At 42.6% G+C, this 19,831-nt stretch overlaps 1 protein-coding gene across 1 annotated transcript in view; it reads right to left on the reverse strand.

The window, feature by feature from the left end:
* The window catches only part of LOC146336684 (ankyrin repeat and fibronectin type-III domain-containing protein 1-like), a 524,472-nt gene that overhangs the window by 80,664 nt on the left and 423,977 nt on the right, over positions 1 to 19,831 (reverse strand). Inside the window, exon 8 of the mRNA XM_084818734.1 lies at positions 11,646 to 11,774. Coding sequence (XP_084674860.1) covers positions 11,646 to 11,774 — 129 coding nt within the window. The remainder of the gene's footprint in view (positions 1 to 11,645; positions 11,775 to 19,831) is intronic.

The following is a 19,831-nucleotide window of genomic DNA, read 5'->3' on the forward strand; positions in this document are numbered from 1 at the left end:
CTCCCGGCAGTAGTCATGATGCTGTATTCTGGACCAGCTGAAGTTTCTGAAATGTCTCCAAGGGCAGCTCTACATAAAGCATGTTACAGTAGTAAAGTGGAAAAATTACCAGGACATAGCAATGCAATTGTGAGGTCCTTGATCTCCAAAAAGGGGTGCAGCTGGTCACAGGAGCTAGCTGGCCCAGCCACCTAGGAATGAAGGAGCAATGTTGGATCCAAGAGTACTCAAGTTGCAAAGCTAATTTTTCAGGGCTAACTGGACCCCATCTAGAATTTACAACTCTCTGGGTCAATAAACCACCTGATACAAGCAATTATCTCTTATCTGGGTTGAGCTTCAGTTTGTTCCTCCCTCATCCACTCCATTGCAAAGCCTAGGAATGCATTCAGAGGCATCACTGCTTCACCTAGATTTGATGAAAAGGAGAACTAGAGCTGTGTGTCATCAGTGTACTGACAACACCCAAACCTTCTCCCAGAAGTTTAATGTTTAAACTTCTGGGAGAGGGTTTAAAGAAGTTTAAAGAATGACCAGTTCCCCCCCACCCCACCCCATGCCTGTCCCATTCATCTCCTCTATGCATCACAGAAGTGGGCAGCCTGAACACCAGAAGCACTAAAGTCAGCCAAGCTACCCCCTCCCTCTCTGCACATTTCTACACAACACTTCTTTTAAAATGTTTCCCTTCCTAGTCATGCATTCTAATGATATGAAAAGGAAGCATTGGAGCACTCATCCAACTCTGCTTCTCCCCCCCAACCCCCCTTTTAAAGCTGCAAATAGTGACATAGCTATCTTGCAACAAGGTAACTCACACACTCCTGCAACAAGGGCATAGGATATTATCCTGTTGGATCAGGGCTTGCAGCAATATAGCACAAAACAACAAAACATATTTTAATCACCTGGAAAATATCACACACACACATACCTTGATAAAGCTTGCACTTAATTCTTTCTGGGTTGTTCTGAGCCCCGCCCCGCCCCTTTAATTTTTCTCCTTTTATTCAAATTCCTCTACATCACTGGGGTGGGCTATATCCATTTATATCCTGCCTTTCCTCCAAGGAGCCCAAGGTGGCATACATGACCCTCTACATGTTATCCTTACAACAACCCTGTGAGGTAGGGTAGGCTGGCCCAAAGTCAGTGACTGGACCAGAGTTACCCAGTGAGCTTCATGACTGACTGGTGGCTAGACCCCGAGTTCAACACTCTAACCGGTATACCACACTGGCTATCAACCAAACTCATAGCTTCCATTGCTGTGTATGAATATTGGGGAGATGCGTGAAATAGTTCTAGGGAGTAAACTGGCTTCCTTGCAAGAGGGGAATTAAACAACAGGTATATACCAATTTCTTGTTTTATCTGAAATGCATCAGGAATTACGGATATTATTTGGTTTTCTTGATGGATTCATTGGAGAGCTCAGACATGTGCTTGCTGACCCTTAACTGACTGGAAGAAGATGGATCAGCTTGTTCTGGTCTACGCTTTCCTTTTGGGGCTAGTTTGTTCTGACACAGGGGTGTCAGAAACCTGATGTAGAAAGTGGGCTGGTTTGCACGATCAAGCAGCTCAACGTGGCTTATATAAGCCATGGTGGGCTGTGGCACAGGTGGCTAATTTGAATATTCAAGCTGTGACTGCAGCTTGTCGTGTCATCCGAACCTGGCAAGGGTGCACTGTTAGTGTGGTTAACAAACCACCCACAACCCTAAAACAGCCCATGGGTTCTGGGTGGTTTGTTAACCACACCAACAACCCACCCTTGCCAGGTTTGGATGATACGACAAGCTGTGATTGTGGCTTAAATATTCAAAAGTTGCCTGGCATGCAGTGCAACCCACCATGGCTTAAATAAGCCATAGTGGGCTGCGGTGATCATGCAAACCTGGTCAATGGTGCTGGCAGAAGATATACTAGTAGGCATGGCTTTCTGCTACAATCACTGCATGAATAGGGTAGAAAACATCTACCCTAGTTTTTCAACTCACATTGTTACAACTGATATAAATGCTAAGAATAGCTCAGCTGCAAGAGACATGGCAACTGTTCTTTAATAAGTTCTGTTACACATTCTGTCAAACCTTCTGCACTGAGTCTCTTGAGATAGAGGGTAAAATACAAGCAACATTCCTGCCCTCCCAACCAGTGGCAGCTAAGGGCCATTACAGAGGAGGAAACAACTCTGGCATACCATTTCCTTCTTTGTTTCTGCAGCAGAAGGAATGTCTGTTTTCACAACTATTTGACCCTGCACCGAGATCACCTTTGGAGGCCCCTCTTCAGGTGTTCCTCCATAAAAGGTATGGTGGATAGTGACCAGGGGAAGAGCCCCCTTTGTGGTGGAGCCCGAATGACTTTTTGTTGCCAGGCAAAGGCCCTTTTCATTTTCCCACTTAAGAGAGTTTAAACATTTGATTCTTCTACTGCTGCATCCTCTTTTATGGATGGATGATATTCTATTGCATTATTATTAACTTGTTTTATTATGTGAACCACCCTAGTAACTTTACATTGAAGTGCCATATACAAACTAGTTAAATAAGTAAATTAATGCTGAGGTCCTGGGGGATGAGAAGCAATGTGTAGTTTTCCTTCTGCCTTGCAGAAACTGCCTACCTGATACAAGAAGCAGTCTATCATCCTGACAGAGAAAGGAGGACCTTCTCTGCTTCCATAGTTGGCATTGAGGAAGAGGCATTCATGTGCTAAGGGCCACATGAGATGGATGAATCTGTCACATTCGATTGCATTCAGTTTTTCATTTTTCCAACATTAAGCATATTTTATTCCACTTCTGCATCAATTTGTGACTTAGAAATAATCAGCACAGAAATGTTTTGTGTATTTTCATGCACATTTCTCCTAATGTACTTGTTTTTGCATGTATGCAAGCATTTCCCCCCTAATATAATGCATTTGTGTGTGCACTTTCCCCTAATATATGCACTTTGTGCTCACATTTCTCTGTTATATGCACTTTTGTGTGCATTTTTTGGTTTGTGAACTGCATCGCAACATTAGGAATATCATTGTATTATTGTGTTCTGGGTTGTATATAGGTTTGGGAGGTGCGAATTTGGTAAGTTCACATTAAAATGCAAACCAAATGAATTTCTCACCCATCCCTACCTTGCTGGTTCCCTCTGGTTGCAGGCAACTTCATTCACCATGCAAAAAAAATGCAAATGTTGGAAAGTTGGGGGCATAAAATAACAATCCCTGAGTGTTCACATTCACAAAACCCAAAGCATATGAGTGTGATGCAGCAATTCGAGAGTTGGACTAGAAACACCTGGATTCCAAGTCACAAAGTTCAGCCACAAAGTTCACTGGGTGGCCCTAGGCCAGTCACTACCTCTTGGCCTAATCTATTTCATAGAGTTGTTGTGATGATTAAATGGGTGGGGAAGAACCATGTGGGCAAGTTCCTTGGAGGAACAGCGGGAGAAAGATGTATGGAATAAAAAATAAGTACCACCACAAAATCTATTTACAAGCATGACCTAATGCTTAATGCACACATCATTTGCAGCTATATCACAAGGCTAGCTGTACCACTATCACTAATCAATGTAAGAAACACCCAAACAAGCCATTAATATAACAAAACAAGAACTTATTCTACCACTGGTTCAAACTTCTCCTAAGGTGAAACTTTTTTTGTGGAGACAATGACTAAACATTTTTCACAGGACTTCCCGCACTTGCCTCCCTGATCACTTAATTGTGATTGCAAAATCCAAATAACCTTCCCAGTCACACACTGGATCTTCTTGAAAAGCAGAGATTCAGCAAGCCCTGAACCTGGGAGATAAGAGTGAGAGAGAGAATGTTGTGGTGGGGACACATTACCTTCACAACTTTTGTAGAACACACACACAAAATGGGCACCTCCCCCCTTGTCTATCTTCCTACACATCTGTCTAGCAACCAGCTTGAATACTTGGCGTCTGGAAATTTATGTTTCAGCCTTTGCCAAAGGTAAGATCCAAGAACACTGGAAGGACCAATGGTCTGAGATGGTACAGCGCATTCATAGGTCCCTAACAGTGAGGACTTTGTGGCACCAGCTTTTAGAAAAAAATACACCTAAGAAAAGTCTAATAATGAAGTACTTATTTTAGTAAATATCATATGAATGAAATAAGTGTTTTCTCAATACTTCAAGTCTCTCCCTGCCACTTTCCCCAATTTTATTTTATTTTTATTTTTTTACAAGAGGAATTCAGCAGACATAGTGTATAGTTAGTGCTAAACTTTGGAGGGAAAGAAAAAGTTGTTTCCCTCACTTTTCAGAGTACATAAATGTGTGCTGCACTAGCTAAATAAGTCACTGTACCCCAGAAGGGACAAGCACCTTTTAATGTTCCACTTCAACTGGGCACAGGCTAGAAAAGGTGGTGGGTTGATGCCTTCGCTATTGGCTAGCTTTGAGAGCTTGAGAGAGCTGATTAGAGTGAAGTGTCTGTTCTCCTTTGGGGCTCTATTTCTGGATTCTATATAAGATGCTACCTTCTACCCAAGATGCGCAAGCCAGAGCTTTTCTGGGGGCCACCTCCCACATTACAATTATTACCGTAGTGCAGCCTTCCCCACCTTAGTGTCCTCTTGATACTTTGGACTACAGCACCCAGCATTTCTGACCATTGGCCATGGTGGTTGGAACTGGTGGGATGTTTTGAAGTCCAAAACATCTGGAGGGCACCAGGTTGAGGAAGGCTAGTGCAGTGAAATGCCGGAGTGTGGGATTTGGGGTGGGATGCCCAGGTTCACATCTCTTCTTAACCCAATGAACAAATGGAAAAATCCATGGTGTGTACAACTTGATTTACATTTGTGAACTGAGCTGCAGGCTTTTCCCTGAACTTTGGGAACGTTTTTGTGCATTTTTCTCCCACAGGTTCTGCAATTTGTGCAAATTTCTGAGCAATTTGCACAAATTAAGGTCAAATTTGCACGAATTCATCTGTAATTTGAGCAAACTGCAGCACCTGCCTGGGGGGCGTGGGGCGGGGTGCAAAATGCCCAGAAAATCTGTGAACTGGTCTGACTCACTGCAGACTGAGTTGGGTGCTGTAGTGGGAACTGGACCAAAGTCCGGGCTGAACCTAGGAAAACTTGTTGGACTCCACCCCACAAATGGATTTCTCCGACATCCCTAGTTATGGTGCCTAGGCTCAGGAACTCCCTCCCTCAGGAGGCTCACTTAACTCCTTCTTTCCCAGTCTTCACAAAGACTGTTACAGTGTTTTGCATATATGTTTGCTTTTTATGCTGCCTGATCCCCAGAACCTCATTAATATGATGCTGCTGTGTTTAGTATGTTAGTTGTTCATTTCTAAACCAATTTTATTGCTTTTGTTTTATATTACTTTTTAATGCTATTTTGAAAGTCACACTGAACATTTTCCAATTGAAGAAATCTTTTAAATACAAGAAGAAAAATCCATTATGTATTCACAGTAATAAAAACGTTACAACAAATAAATCAAAATCACCGTCTTAAGTTGTGCCTGCAAATGCAAAGCCAGTGTAGTGTCAGCACACTGAACACTGACAACAAACTCCAAACCAAGCTGCTTCATACATGGATTGAAAGGAGGGTGTGGAAAGATTAACAGAACTCTATGGGTCGCTACAGAAAAGATCCCAGAAGGAAGATATGCAATTGCTATCATGGTCCAAGGCCCTTAACTCTTGTACTCAGAAGTTACTGGTTCAGGGAATGGACTTGGTTACAGAAATGCATCACAAGGCTTCTACCTCCTCAGAACCCAATTCCCCAAGAAGTCCTGTCCCCCTGCATCCAGGGTAGGCTGCACTGCTGTCCTCGGACTCTGGGGACTCAAACCATGAAGACACACCACAGCCACCCACATACTGTTGCAGCCCAAGGTTGCTAAAACAGACCAGGCCCCTCTAAGAGGAGAAGACTTAGTGTGGAGGTGGGGCTATCCAGCCTAAAGAACGCCAATCCCCTACTTAAGGTTCAGTCACGATCTGCTGCTTGTTGGAGCAGCATACAGACAAGCCTATCTGGCTTCCAGCACCAGCACCACTTTGGGCTCTCCATGGTGCTGTCCTATTCCCATTCCTGCCTCCCTGGGAAACCTGACTTCCTCAAGATCTTGCTGAAAACTGGATCCATAGATGATGCCCTGTAATCCAGGCTTCACCAGTGCCCAAGAATGCTAAGCCTTTGCCGTGACAGAGGCAGAACAGAATATGCTCATCACAGCCCTCCTGCTAAAAACAAGCAAATCACCTCTAGAGCAATCCCACAAATGCTTGCTCAATCCCACAGTCAGTTTCCTAATACATCATGATCAATGGTATGAAAGGTCACAAAAAGGTTAAAAACATCAACAAGGTGTAATTGCCCATATTGTTCTCAAGGGGAAGATCACTGATGATCTGTCATTTCTCACCTCCAGAAAATGGATCCAGACAATGCACAGCATTCAAATGTGCCTGAAGCTGGGCAAATATCACTCAGTAGCTATCTTCAGAAAGGTTAGGCTGGAAGTAGCTGGACAGCTAGTTAGGAAATCTGCATTCATATATTTTTCAGTATGAGAATTTCTCTGGATGTCGTACTCATGTCAGAGGTGTGCACAATGTATTCCCATGTGACTTCAACAGTAATGCAGGGTGGGTTTAGAACAGCATCTCACAAAACAGACACAGGTAAACTGAGACACTCCCATATTCCAAAACATGCTTACTCTCACACACCATTATTTGTCATTTGTGTGTCTTTGACCTGGTCTATATATGTAGCAGAATGGAATGGTAGAAATAGACTACAGGTGGTAGATGACATTTTAATGCTCCCCTAAACAGACACATACGTATACATATGCATATACATATTCTCTGCAAGTAGAAAACAAGGGGGAAAAGAGTGGGGTTTGAACTAGAATCACTGTTCCAATTATGCTAGCTTTCTACTTGAGGGAATTGGGTTAACATGAGAGAGCACTGGAAAAATGGTGAGCCCCTCCCAACTGCAATATGAAGTGGTAGCATCTATGAAGTGGTAGCATCCACATCAGGATTCTGTCTCCTCATCCTGCTATATGTGTAGGTCGAACTTAGCATCATAACATGGGGAACAGTCCATACAGAAGAGATTCAGATACATTTGTTGGATGTTCACTTGAGTCTACAAAATCTAGTCTTATCTGGGAAATCTTGAGCTTTGGGGTCTTCACAATTACTGAAATTCTCTACTTCCGTGGATTTCATTTGGTGCCATAAGTGTTCAGTACCTCTGAATACTAGGCCCTGGGTGTATCATTTTTAGCTGTCAAAATTAACAGCCTCCAGCTCTGTACGTCTACATTTCCCCACCTGGGAAATAAGCAGAGAAACACTTAATCCACCTAAGAGAGCAGGGCAACATTTAATGCATGAATTGTTTCCGTGAAGGGGTCTATAGAAGAAATTAACTGAGTAACATTTTTGAAAGCAGCATGAATGGCTTAGGAAGTGAGTCATGGACCACTTACGCTGGTACAGTCCCTTTGACTCCAGTGGGGACTATCCTAATATAAGTGGTTAGTGAATAGATCCTTTATAGGCCTCCCACCTTTCCCAAAGAGCTGGTGGGGTGGGAGCCTATATATATATAATATCTATCTATCTATCTATCTATCTATCTATCTATCTATCTATCTATCACAAAATAAAATACACACACACATATTTCACTATTGTGATTGCCAAGTACCAAGGCTGAGTTTTAAGAAAGGATAAGTGATATTATAATACCAATCACCACCTTATTAGTTTTATTGATTTGCTGCTATACATGTGCACATTTTAGCAATGAGATGGCTGTGGAAGAACACCGACTGCATTTTGGAAACATGTGCCATATTCTCCTGCAGATCAAGCTCAGGGGAAACATGTTCTTCAGGTCTGCAGCTAAAGGGGCTCTGCACAACACTTTTTGGCTGCTCCTTCTGTCAATCCCAAAGCTGCCGCCACCACTGCCACCACCCCCCTTCTGGGAGCAAGTGTTAAAAAAAGGATTGGTGTGTGTATGTGTGTGTGTTTAAAAGAAACAAAAAAAGTTTGATCAAATATATATGCAAGGTACTCAGAGGTAAATACATCAAGCCGACAGCCGGCCTGAACCACAGGGGTGACAGGCAAAGAGGAATACATCAGCATTCACTCTGAAGGCTGTATGTGTGTCAGCTAGGGAGCAAAGTCTGAAGCAAGCAGAGCACAACCCACACCCCCCAAAATGCACCTGCTCCGATTTCTAATACTTAGCCTCACACCACCTCTTTCTCCAGAGCATGGCACCTTAGATACACTTCCAAAGCTCATTTCCAAAAATGATTGTAATTTTCAACAGTCATTAAGCTAAAAAAAAAAAATCAAGGAACTACCTGGCCTGACAGAATGGACAATGAACAGCAGGCCATGGCACATGCTTGTAAACATGCTAAATTGCATAAGGGTTTTTGTGAACCCTATCATTGAGTTAAATATTATGTTAACACTCAAAACTTGTCCTACTGATATCAGCTCTCTTTCCATGTAACATTTACAAATACCAATATTGTGTACTGAAACATACTACTGCAAATGGCAACATCTCGTTCTAGCAAACACCTTCCTTCTTCTTGTCAAATCCCTGTGGCAAGGTGGTTGGAACAACTGGACTCCGTTGTGGCTAGTTGGGGTGACAGGATTTTTAGTTTTTATTTCCCAAACCAGTGGCTCGTAGTTCAGTGCTCTAACCACAATGCTTCACTGCTTCTTGATACCACACCCTGCTCAATTTTATATGAGGTGTGTATGGCAGGTTTCGTATGAGCTGTCAGTTATAATGATGTCCTCCACATTTGGCAACAGAGGTGGAGGGGAATGGGCTGGGAGGAGCCTAAATATGGGGTTTGGCTGAAGAAGCTGCCAATGAAGTGCCTTATGTACATTCGGCATCTTATTCTGCCACTGGCACTCAAGGAATGCAAGGTTTTGAAAGGAGACGTTTAACAGCAATGGCGCCTCCAACAGGTCTTCATCCCCCCACCAAGGTACAGTGGTGTATAAATGACTGGCAATACCTGGAAGTCCCCTGCTTTATAGTTAGACTCTGCCATGGAAAGTTTGGCTTGTAATAAGTATCTTCATTAAAAGTTTTGCCTGACACTGCATCTATCCTATATAGTTAGCGCTCATCACTTGCCTCCCATGTGAGCCCCAGAGCGTACTCTCTGCCCAGGCCAGAGATAAATTCACAGATTAACAGGGCAAACAGGAATAACTGTACTGACTGCAGCAAGACCTCCAAAGTTTTCTTGTGTGTCTAATTCCCAGAGTATGTCTCACACATTCACAAGCACGGATGCCATCCAGCCAGTTTTAAAACCAGTTTGCCTTTTTTTCTTCCCCATTTGCCTACTGCAATGTTAAACAAGGTGAAATTCTTAATTATGCATACATTTGAGCAAATTAATGCATCCACATGTGTAAAAGTCAGGAGGGGTGTTCTCACTCTCAGAGATGTAGGGGTTTTATTGGTAAAGGACATCTCCAGCCTTCTTAATGGCCCATAGACTTGTAAAAATGCATGATCCTGAAGGCAATCTATGCTACCCATGTATTGAAGATTATTTTTCATACTTAAATATCCTTGGCAGATTAGTCCATATAATCTGCACTACTAAGAACAAACCTAGGTGTTAGATTAAATGCATGGCTGCTGCCAAAAAACAATGACGTGTATTTAACTTTCCCTCTTTAACATCTTGTAGAACTTACCCATGTTCTGTTGTCATAACATTCTATGCTTCTCTGCCTCCTGGCAGCTGCAGCCAATGATATACAGTAGGTTGAGGAAATGAAGAGCGTGGGTAAGTTTTTTAGACATTAATGAAGAGGGTGAGGGAACATACATGAATGGCTGCCTTGCTGAACTCATATTATTCCAGTGCTGATCCCCTCCTTGATGTCTTGCTCTGTTCCTACTCCATTCCCAGTTTTGTACTGGTTTCACACTGTAACCTCTTGGGTCCAGCCCTGTTGCTTTGGACTTTTCCCTCATCCTAGACCTGATCAAACCCAATCTTGGCTGCAGTCTTGGGGAAATTTACAGAATCAGTTACCCAGAGAAAACTATCCACAAATTCACTTCCACGTTTATCTGTGTATCCTTTAAACAAGGTTTATTTGCCACACTTTTATTTCTGGACAAGTGACTGACTATAAAAACGTGATCATGTAAAAAGCAGTAGAGCTGTTACTTCTGATTGGTGCAATTTCATAGAGAAACGAAATACAAATATGAATGTCCAAGCTAGCAAGAGGTGTGGCTGAAACACCATAGAATTCCTTGTTTGTATAGACAGAGCTCTGTCATGATAAGAACTGTGCAATAATAACCTCTGAATCTTAATTGTATGAAGACGCTTTTTGTGCATGGCCAGCTGCTTTATTTTACAGCCTGGACTGAATCTTAAGAAGGCAAATGTATCATCTGAACAATCTGTCACAAGCACAAATTGCAATTTGGCATGCCATCGTGATCCTTTTTAGTTTGGGCTAAACAGAGGTGTGCCAAACTGCAGTTTGTGCTTGTGGTGAATGATTTTGCTGATCCACATGCTATATACGTGGAGCGATTGACTGAAAAATTGAGCGTTTGGCTTCACTTGTTCTGAGAATCAACTCTTATTTAGCATGCTTCTGACTAGGATTTCAACTGTATGGCCTGCTACTCCTGGTTCTGTGGTTCGCCTCAGAGAGCGAGTCTGCAGAGTTTATACTACTTTTCCCCATGGAGAACATGCGAAGGGAAGACACGTATTCCACAGACATTCAGGGACTCACTAACGGCTTTGGCATGTGCCCATTTAGATGTGCATCTCCACTTCATACATTACATGATCCCCACAAGGACCATAGGTGTAAACACAGTAAGTACGCCTGTAGTTGTAAAATGTGATGGAATCACACCCCAGGCACAGGCTCAAGAACTGCAGGTACGTTTGTATCCAGCATCAAGTCATACCCTTAGCTAAGATTCTGATAATGCAACCCACTGAACTCTTTTTTTCTGCAATCTGAAGTGCTTTTATGGGGTTACACCCGTGGGTGATGCACTGGTGAGCCCTGCTGCAAGACCTCCCCCACGAAGGCTCCTCCAGCCTCAACTGTCACCACTGGCAGGCATTCCAGTAGGCTGTACAGAGGGAGATGAGAGAGGAAAGCAAGGCCATTCCGCCAGCCCTGCTAAAAGTCGACTTCATGTTCCCCGTCTTTCCATCCCTTTTTCCTTGTGTCTTTTTATATTGTAAACCTATGGGCAGGAACTGTCTTGTTTTACTGATCACATGTATATCTGATCATGTGAATCATGATTCACTCTAGGAGACTTTTTGCCTGAGAAGCAGGAATACTTTAAATAAATAAATAAACCTTAGCATAGCCTTCATAGCAGAGGCTCTAGCCTAGTTTGCTTCCAATGTACTGGCTTCTTTCTCCCAAAAACACTTAATCTGGTGCAGAAAAATGTTGCAAGGAAAAGCACGATAGCAGAAATGTCAAAATGTGGTGATGGCTGGAGCACAATTTTGCTTTGTTCTGTCCTGGGCCCACCCTGCATCTCTTACCATTCAGTGCTCAGAGACCTGGGACGGAAGGCGGGCAGCTCAGCCAAGCCATACTCAGCTTTCCTCCTCTTCTCCTGCTTCTGCTTAACTGATAACCGGTGTGTGAACTTAGAGAGGCTGCTCTCAGACCTGGGGAGGGGGGGAAAGGAGAAGTGTTAACTTCATCACCACATCACAGTAACCAGAGGGAATGGCAGAAGAAAGAGGCCAAGGAGGAGAAGGGCTGGTAGCTGAAGCTCAGGAAATGAAGGAGTGAAGCAGCGTGTTCACAAGACCACTTATTATAGGTGGACACCCTGAGTTATCCCCCAGTGTAAACTAGACACATTTACTCTGTGACTTGGTTCACGTGGTCATTATTTAAGCCATGGTGGGTTGTGGTGTATGCTGGTGGCCATTGTGAATATTCAAGCGACGGCAGGTGGTCGTAGTGTCTAATTGTGACATCCAAACCTGGCGAAGGTGGGTTGTTGGCATGGTTAACACATCACCCACAACCCATGGGCTGTTTTAGGGTTGTGGGTGGTTTGTTAACCATGCCAACAACCCACCCTGCACTGGGTTCAGAGATCATGATAAGCAACCGTGCCTTCCCACTGTGGCTTGAATATTCGAAATGGCTTCCAGCACGCACCACATACCGCTATGGTTTAAATAAGCCACGGTGGGCTGCCACAATCATGCGAATTGGCCCATGAAGTCAGGCCTCACCTAAGTAAGTATGTAAAGTGTGGATTTCTTCCAGATTAACAAATCGGCAGCAAAACAGATTAACAGAGGATTGTTACAACCATTCACATCAACAGGACTGAGAACAGTCATGACATAGTGAACCTTTCACCACATTTTCACTGTCTTCCTTGTATAAGCAACAGGGTGACAAAACAAAGTCAAAGTTAAATAATCCCCAGTTATGTGATCAGGAGAATAAATCCTAAATGGTAAATATTGTGTTTTTAATCTATATTAGTGATTGATAAGGGTTTGTTTTAAAGAGATAGTGGTATTTACTTTAGATTAATTATTCTGGCAAGTGCCATGAAAAAGCGGGGTGTGTGTGTGTGTGTGTGTGTGTGTGAAAGCAGCAGGGACACAATGCCAAGGAAGGTTTTAGTAGAAGCAGGAAAAAAGAAGACTTTTTTTGCTGAAGTAAAGAAAACATTAAGAAGCCATGAAACAACATTTTAAGAAGTGTATATAAAAGTCAGACGGCTGGGTCCATTTAGCTCAGCACTTTCTTCTCCAACTGGCAGAAGCTCCTGGGGGTCTCCAGGAGAGCTCATTCCCACCATTACTATTTAAAATCCTTTAACTGGAGATGTTGGAGCATCTGAACATAGGCTGAACAACCACCGAACTATTTATGTATCAGTTGTCCAAAATTCTATCAATGCCATCTATTGCCACTTGCATTGTATGGGTGGGAAATGGAGGCTTTGTCCTAGAATGATTAAGCATGTATTCTCAATACATTCTCTTATTTGGAATAACAAATACCACAATTAAATTTCTAAGGTCACATGTTTGTGACTTCAAGATGTTTCTGCAGACAGGCTAACAGATATAGAAATTCTCAAATAACTGAAGTACCAATGTTTTATCTAGGTGACTTAGGGCACAATCCTATCCAGATGCCCGTCACCCTCTGAACCCGGAGGCTGATTGAGCATCCTATGCAGGGGCAGGAGGAGGGTGGAGGCGATTGCCACCTCTGTGCGCCTTTTGTCCTTCATTTTTGCTAGACAGGCAATTTTGCCTGCCTAGCTGAAGCTCTGTGGAGCAAGAGGGAAAGAAGTGGGGGCAGCCAGAGGATTCCTCATAAGCCAGCTGCCCCGGTCTCCTCCCCTCTCCACCCACAGAATTGCCCCCTTTCCCTCCTCTCCGAGATTGTGTTTGCGAGCTCCTGGAGGCAGCTGGCATGGTTCTCTGTGTGCTGGCTGCAAGGGGGAGGGGAGCTCAGTCTCTTGGGTCCGAGGTCAGAGCGCTGTCTCCGATCTTGGATCCAGGAATCCAAACTATCCTATGGCCCTTCAGTCCCTACCTAGGGGCCATGGGATTGCTCTCTAAAGTATTCATTAAGAAGTCTGGAGGTACCTTAAAGGATAATAAATTAATTACAGATAGGGACAGATGAATCTGTCAATTTCAGTTGATCTCAGGTTCTCATGTGTCCAATCTGAAGTTTGCATGAAATTCATAGGCATTTGTGGCATTTCTCCCCATTCACACATGGTTCTGCCTAATATTCACATATTTTTGCAAGCACTTTCAGATTATAATGCATTTTAAACCTAATTTTCAGTAATATATACATTTGTGTGCACTTTCCCCTAACATACACCTTTTTGATTGGAGAACTCTATTGCAAAACTTGGAGAAGTGCAAATTTTGAAGGATAATAGTTTTGGTTTGTGTATTTCTTTGGAAGTACGAAATTAGATAACTTTGTATTAAATTCAAACCAGATTAATTTCTCCCCATCCCTAATTGTGGCATAAGCTTTTATAGGTTGGATCCTGCATTTGACAAAATGGGCTCTGGACCAAGAAAGCTTATGCCACTATACATTTGATAGTGCTGTGGCCCTTTAAAAACTGTTGTGGCAACTGTGTATTTTATAACTTGAATTTTTACTTTAGCTAGGTATTGTGCTCCTACTTAGGACATTTTACTGTAGATGTTCCTTAAGCATATCAGTTATAGACTAAGATTTATAATTACTGAATTCCTTTGTTTCTTTACTGATTTTGACTTATTATGTTCTTTTTCTTCTTTTTGCTGCCTTTGTTTTGTTTACTTTATTTTGAAATAAAATAAAATTTAATGGGGAAAAAACTGTTGTTTATGCTTCAGCAGACTGACACGGTCAGCCCTCTGTAACAAGACATTCATTGGAATCCTGACCATCTCAGCTTTACTTTTTAAAACCAAGTTTCTAGCTCTCAGGGTTGCACAGAAAACACTGTGTGTGGCTTAAACATTTGGCATACATAGCATATTCTTAATGCCGCCACTAAAGATAAAGGAAGTCTGTTATGTTGATACAGATATGCCCGGCTCAGAGTTCAGAGTATAATGTATGGAAAAGTTTTGAAATACTATAGTTAGAACTATCGATATTGTCCAAGCTTAAACATGAAAACTTCCAGAAGACATGGAAAGAAGAAAAATATATGCAAAGAGCAGCTAGGATTCAGGACTATCCGAGAGAGGACAGGCTAGTGTGTGAGCAGGGGACAGAGATTGAAGGCAGTGGTTTTCGAGCTGTGTTCTCAAGAATCCTAGAGTTCCTCAGCAGCATATTAGGGTCTCTCAATGAAAAGGTCAATAATGGCAGATAGGGTTCCCTGAAAAACAGGTAGCCCACCTCTACAACGCATGGTCCCAAGGTCAGTTTGAATGGTTTCCAGGATCCATTTATGTGGGGTGATAACAGCCCCAGACAGTATCCTGTGTGAACTGAATGTATAATCTAGAACCTTCCCCAGCAGCCTCTACAACACACAGGGGTTCATTGGGTGATACACTAATGTGGAAAGGATTTCCTGAAGGGTGAAAGTTTGAAAACCACTGATTTAAGGGATCATTATTCCATTCAGATGAAATTGGGGATTCTGGAACTTGGGTGGCACTACAATTCAAAGCATCTGGCATCACTCAATAGGAAATGCCGAGAACTCACATGGCCATATTCAGAGCATGATGAAGCTATGAAATGGACTTCTGCTAGGCTATGTAATGGAAATACAGTAGCCCGCCCACCCACAGAACGGGTTCTGTGTGATCTATACCCTAACTGGCTAGAGCTCTTCAATCTACTCCAAGATCTCCAAATTACAGCTAGACCTCTTGCTTAGTTGTGGCTGCTGCATAGCTTCCCACGTGCACATCTGCCTTAACCTCAACTTCTAATTTGTTGCTCCCATCCCATCCCTGGACCTAACTTCTTGGTTCTGCTTCTGCCCTTCTTTTCTAGGCATTCCACCTCCACGGATAGATGTTCTGATTCTGAACCAACCCACCCTAACATACGTGGACTGAGATTAGGTATGTGCAAGCCCAGCAGGTGAGTGTCATGCAGCAGGTAGTGATACCTGGTGAATGTGGGCACCCGGCCTGAGTGCCCAAAGGCAGTATTGGCAAGGACAAATGGGGCTCTTTGTCGCAGCTCTCATTTTCAGCAGAACAACTTGTTCCACCTCAGCTGCAAAAAATATTTAGCATTTATATAGAATATTTCAAGTGCTCAAAGTACTTCATGAGCATCAGATCTTTAATTATTACAAGCAGCCTGTAAAGTAGGGCAGTATTATTCTCCATTTATTACACACAGGGTAGTGGCAGGGTGGGATGGGGAGGCTGACGCTGCCAAGCCCTAAACCATCTAGTGAGTTCATGACTCAGATTAGATTTGGAAACTTCATAGCTCACACTTTTGCCACCAAACCACTTATGACCTTGGAGTGAGAAATAGCTGGACTGAAAGGAAAAAGGAGTAGAAATGACTGTCTCAAACCCACCACCATTCATCAACACAACAAAAACAAAACTTAGCATTTACATAGTACTTGCTGAGTTTTCAAAGCACTTGACTACATTCCTAGTAATCCTTACAACAACCCTGCAAGGTAGGCCAGTACAATTATCCCCATATTGCAGATAGGGGACTGAAGCTAAGAGAGAGTGTCTTGTCTAAGGGCAGAAGCAAGATTCAAATCCAAGGACTGAAGCTAAGAGAGAGTGTCTTGTCTAAGGGCAGAAGCAAGATTCAAATCCAAGGACTGAAGCTAAGAGAGAGTGTCTTGTATAAGGGCAGAAGCAAGATTCAAATCCAAGGACTGAAGCTAAGAGAGAGTGTCTTGTCTAAGGGCAGAAGCAAGATTCAAATCCAAGGACTGAAGCTAAGAGAGAGTGTCTTGTCTAAGGGCAGAAGCAAGATTCAAATCCAAGGACTGAAGCTAAGAGAGAGTGTCTTGTCTAAGGGCAGAAGCAAGATTCAAATCCAAGGACTGAAGCTAAGAGAGAGTGTCTTGTCTAAGGGCAGAAGCAAGATTCAAATCCAAGGACTGAAGCTAAGAGAGAGTGTCTTGTCTAAGGGCAGAAGCAAGATTCAAATCCAAGGACTGAAGCTAAGAGAGAGTGTCTTGTCTAAGGGCAGAAGCAAGATTCAAATCCAAGGACTGAAGCTAAGAGAGAGTGTCTTGTCTAAGGGCAGAAGCAAGATTCAAATCCAAGGACTGAAGCTAAGAGAGAGTGTCTTGTCTAAGGGCAGAAGCAAGATTCAAATCCAAGGACTGAAGCTAAGAGAGAGTGTCTTGTCTAAGGGCAGAAGCAAGATTCAAATCCAAGGACTGAAGCTAAGAGAGAGTGTCTTGTCTAAGGGCAGAAGCAAGATTCAAATCCAAGGACTGAAGCTAAGAGAGAGTGTCTTGTCTAAGGGCAGAAGCAAGATTCAAATCCAAGGACTACTTGATTCGCAGCTCATAGCCAAACTAGATGATACCTTAAATAAGTGTATGCAATTAATGTATTTGTTTTTTGTTACTTAATAGCAGCCATGGAGGAGGGGAGTTTAACCCTTTCCTTCCACGCGACGATCCCAATGGAAATCACCCCTCCCTTTCAAACAGCTGAGACAGAAACTGCCAATGGTGCCTTCCATTCTGGGGTGAAGAGCAGCTTTCTCTGTGTGTGTGTGTGTGTGTGTGTGAGAGAGAGAGAGAGAGAGAGGGAGAGGGAGAGATTTCCACTGAACCACTGCATGGGGGTGCCGCAGCCCCAACCCTATTCCCCACCACCACGATTGCTATTGAAGTAACAAAAGTCAGCTAGGTTAAATGCATTTAATGAAAATTCAATATATTTTGGCTCTCAGTCTTACGCTACATACCTCTCTCAGAGTCAACAAAAGAATATTATTCAACATCTGAGTCCCAGAAACCCTAGTAATTCATTCACACTAATAATTATGCTCTGGAAAAGGTGGCCAGCACAAAAGACAGCAGGGCTCTTGCACCTTTATGGGTTCTGTAGAAGAGGGAATTTCAGCAGGCACAGTTTGTCATGCAAGTTAAACTTGCTGAAATTCCCTCTTCTATACAGTTATTAAAAGTGGGGGAGCCTTGTCCTCTTTTGCATCTGGCCACCTAGCCCGAGAAATCCTAACAGAATGCTCAGATCCTGATATCAACTCCAGAAGTAGCAAACAAAAGACCTCACAACAACTTAAAGCTTTGTAGCTTTCTTTTCTTTTTTTTTGTCCCCATGGTTAGGGATGTACAAATCAGCAAAACCTGAGCTCACTGAAGTTCTCTGAATTCAGTCTTGAAGCTCGTTCTGACGTGACTCTGTATCAGATTGAGAGATTGTTTTATTCTTTTCGCATTAAAATGTGTGCATATTTTTGTGCATATTTTCCCAAACGTATGCATAAATTGTGCACATCTTTGAAATGAACACATTCTTCTCCCATTGATTAAAGTGTATTTGTGCACATTTCCCAAAAGTATGCATTTTTTCATGTGCATTTTTCAAATGTACGCATGCTGCCAAGCTCATTTTTTAGGTCTGTGAATCACATTGCAAGCTCTGAAATTTATGGACTTTGACCCCAGATTGCATCTGGCTCCATGTTCAGTCTGGAAGGTGCGAACTGGGTAATTCCTGATCAAAAACAAACTGAAACAAATTTCTCATACATCCCTACCTTTAATACATAGTGGGTGCACACATAGGTGTATAGGTAACATTTAATGGTTATTGCAGGTGTTGACGGCAGATAAAAAGTAGAGACTCACTGTAGAGGAATGCCATGCCAATGTAAGCCATCCTAGCAAGGACCAGTTCCAAACAAAGCAAGGGAAAAGTGAAAAGTTAGGGAAACAAAACCTGCACCTTCATGGTCCTCTACGGGTGTGTCCATATTTGTATTTGCATGACTGTTACATATACCTAGATCGGTATGCTTTTATGGCTTATTTAAACCAAGCAAAATACTTCAGAAACATTTCCCAGAAACGCAGTCCCACTGTCTCTCTTTACAACAATGAAATAAACCACAAACAGCTAGCCATTTTTCAGATACGTTTTAAAACATCAGCATCTTTAATTCATTAAGTCTGGTTATTGATTTATTTTCAGCTTATAAATTTGCTGTTGCTTATGACAGGGTGGAGACAGTTTTTTGGAAGAGGAAGCTGTCTGTCTAAATATTACCACTGGAAAAGAGTAGGTTCAGGCATGTCAAGATCATTCTTTAAATTTTTAAATAATCATTTTTACTTTGCTGGAAGGAATGGTTGTTTGCTTTAAAAAAACTGGGGAAAATCAGCTCTGAAGAAATGCTGGGTGGGGGGGGAGCATTTGATTAGGAGCAATTACACATCTCATTAAAACCTGTAAAATAGAACCTACAGCTCAAATGCTATCTCTGTCATTATATTCTCCCCTGCAATTCCATGTCAAAGCTCAGGTGGTAATGAGTCATATTTCAATTAATTGGAGCTCAGTAAAACCAAACACTTATCTGTTAGGCAGTTTCTACATTCAGATGCTGAGTAGAGGAATGGGAGATATCCAAGTGATATAGATTAAAGGGTTAGAAGCAGAATTGCTGTCTATAAACCAGACATTTCACACAATGCAGAGGTGGGTGAAATTTCACTGGAAGTTATATTCATTAACCACACATATATTTTTCCTTTCGTCTGTCTAACAGCCAGTCAGTGCAGCAGGGAAGGGGGTAGGTTATACAGCATCACATGCTGCCCCATTATTATTCACGTCCACCTGTGATCTCCCAAGGTACTGTTCTTCTTTGAAAAAAGTACTGGGGCCAGCAAGTTGTTTAGCAACTGGAACTTTAATCCATTTTTTATTCATTTACACATATATTTTAAATCCAGTCAAATTCCTAAAGAAGGGCTTGCACTGATGGTTTTTGAGAGGGAGAATCCTCATCTAATGCACCTCAATCCACATGCAACAACAAACCATGGATTAACCACTGGGTTATTTAGCTCCTGAACAACCCAGCAGTCCAGGTTCAGACGACACGCTAAGCAACCGACAAAGGAGCCGATTGTGGATTGCTAAATAAAGGTGGAAGTGACGGGCACACTGCTCTCTCCTGCTCACCCCACACAGCCCATGGGCTGTTGTGTCGTGCAAACCAGGTCAATATCTTA

Source organism: Heloderma suspectum, chromosome 12 (genome assembly GCF_057233095.1).
Source record: "Heloderma suspectum isolate Gila_16-S chromosome 12, 16-S_ref, whole genome shotgun sequence".
NCBI classification, from domain to species: Eukaryota; Metazoa; Chordata; class Lepidosauria; order Squamata; family Helodermatidae; genus Heloderma; species Heloderma suspectum.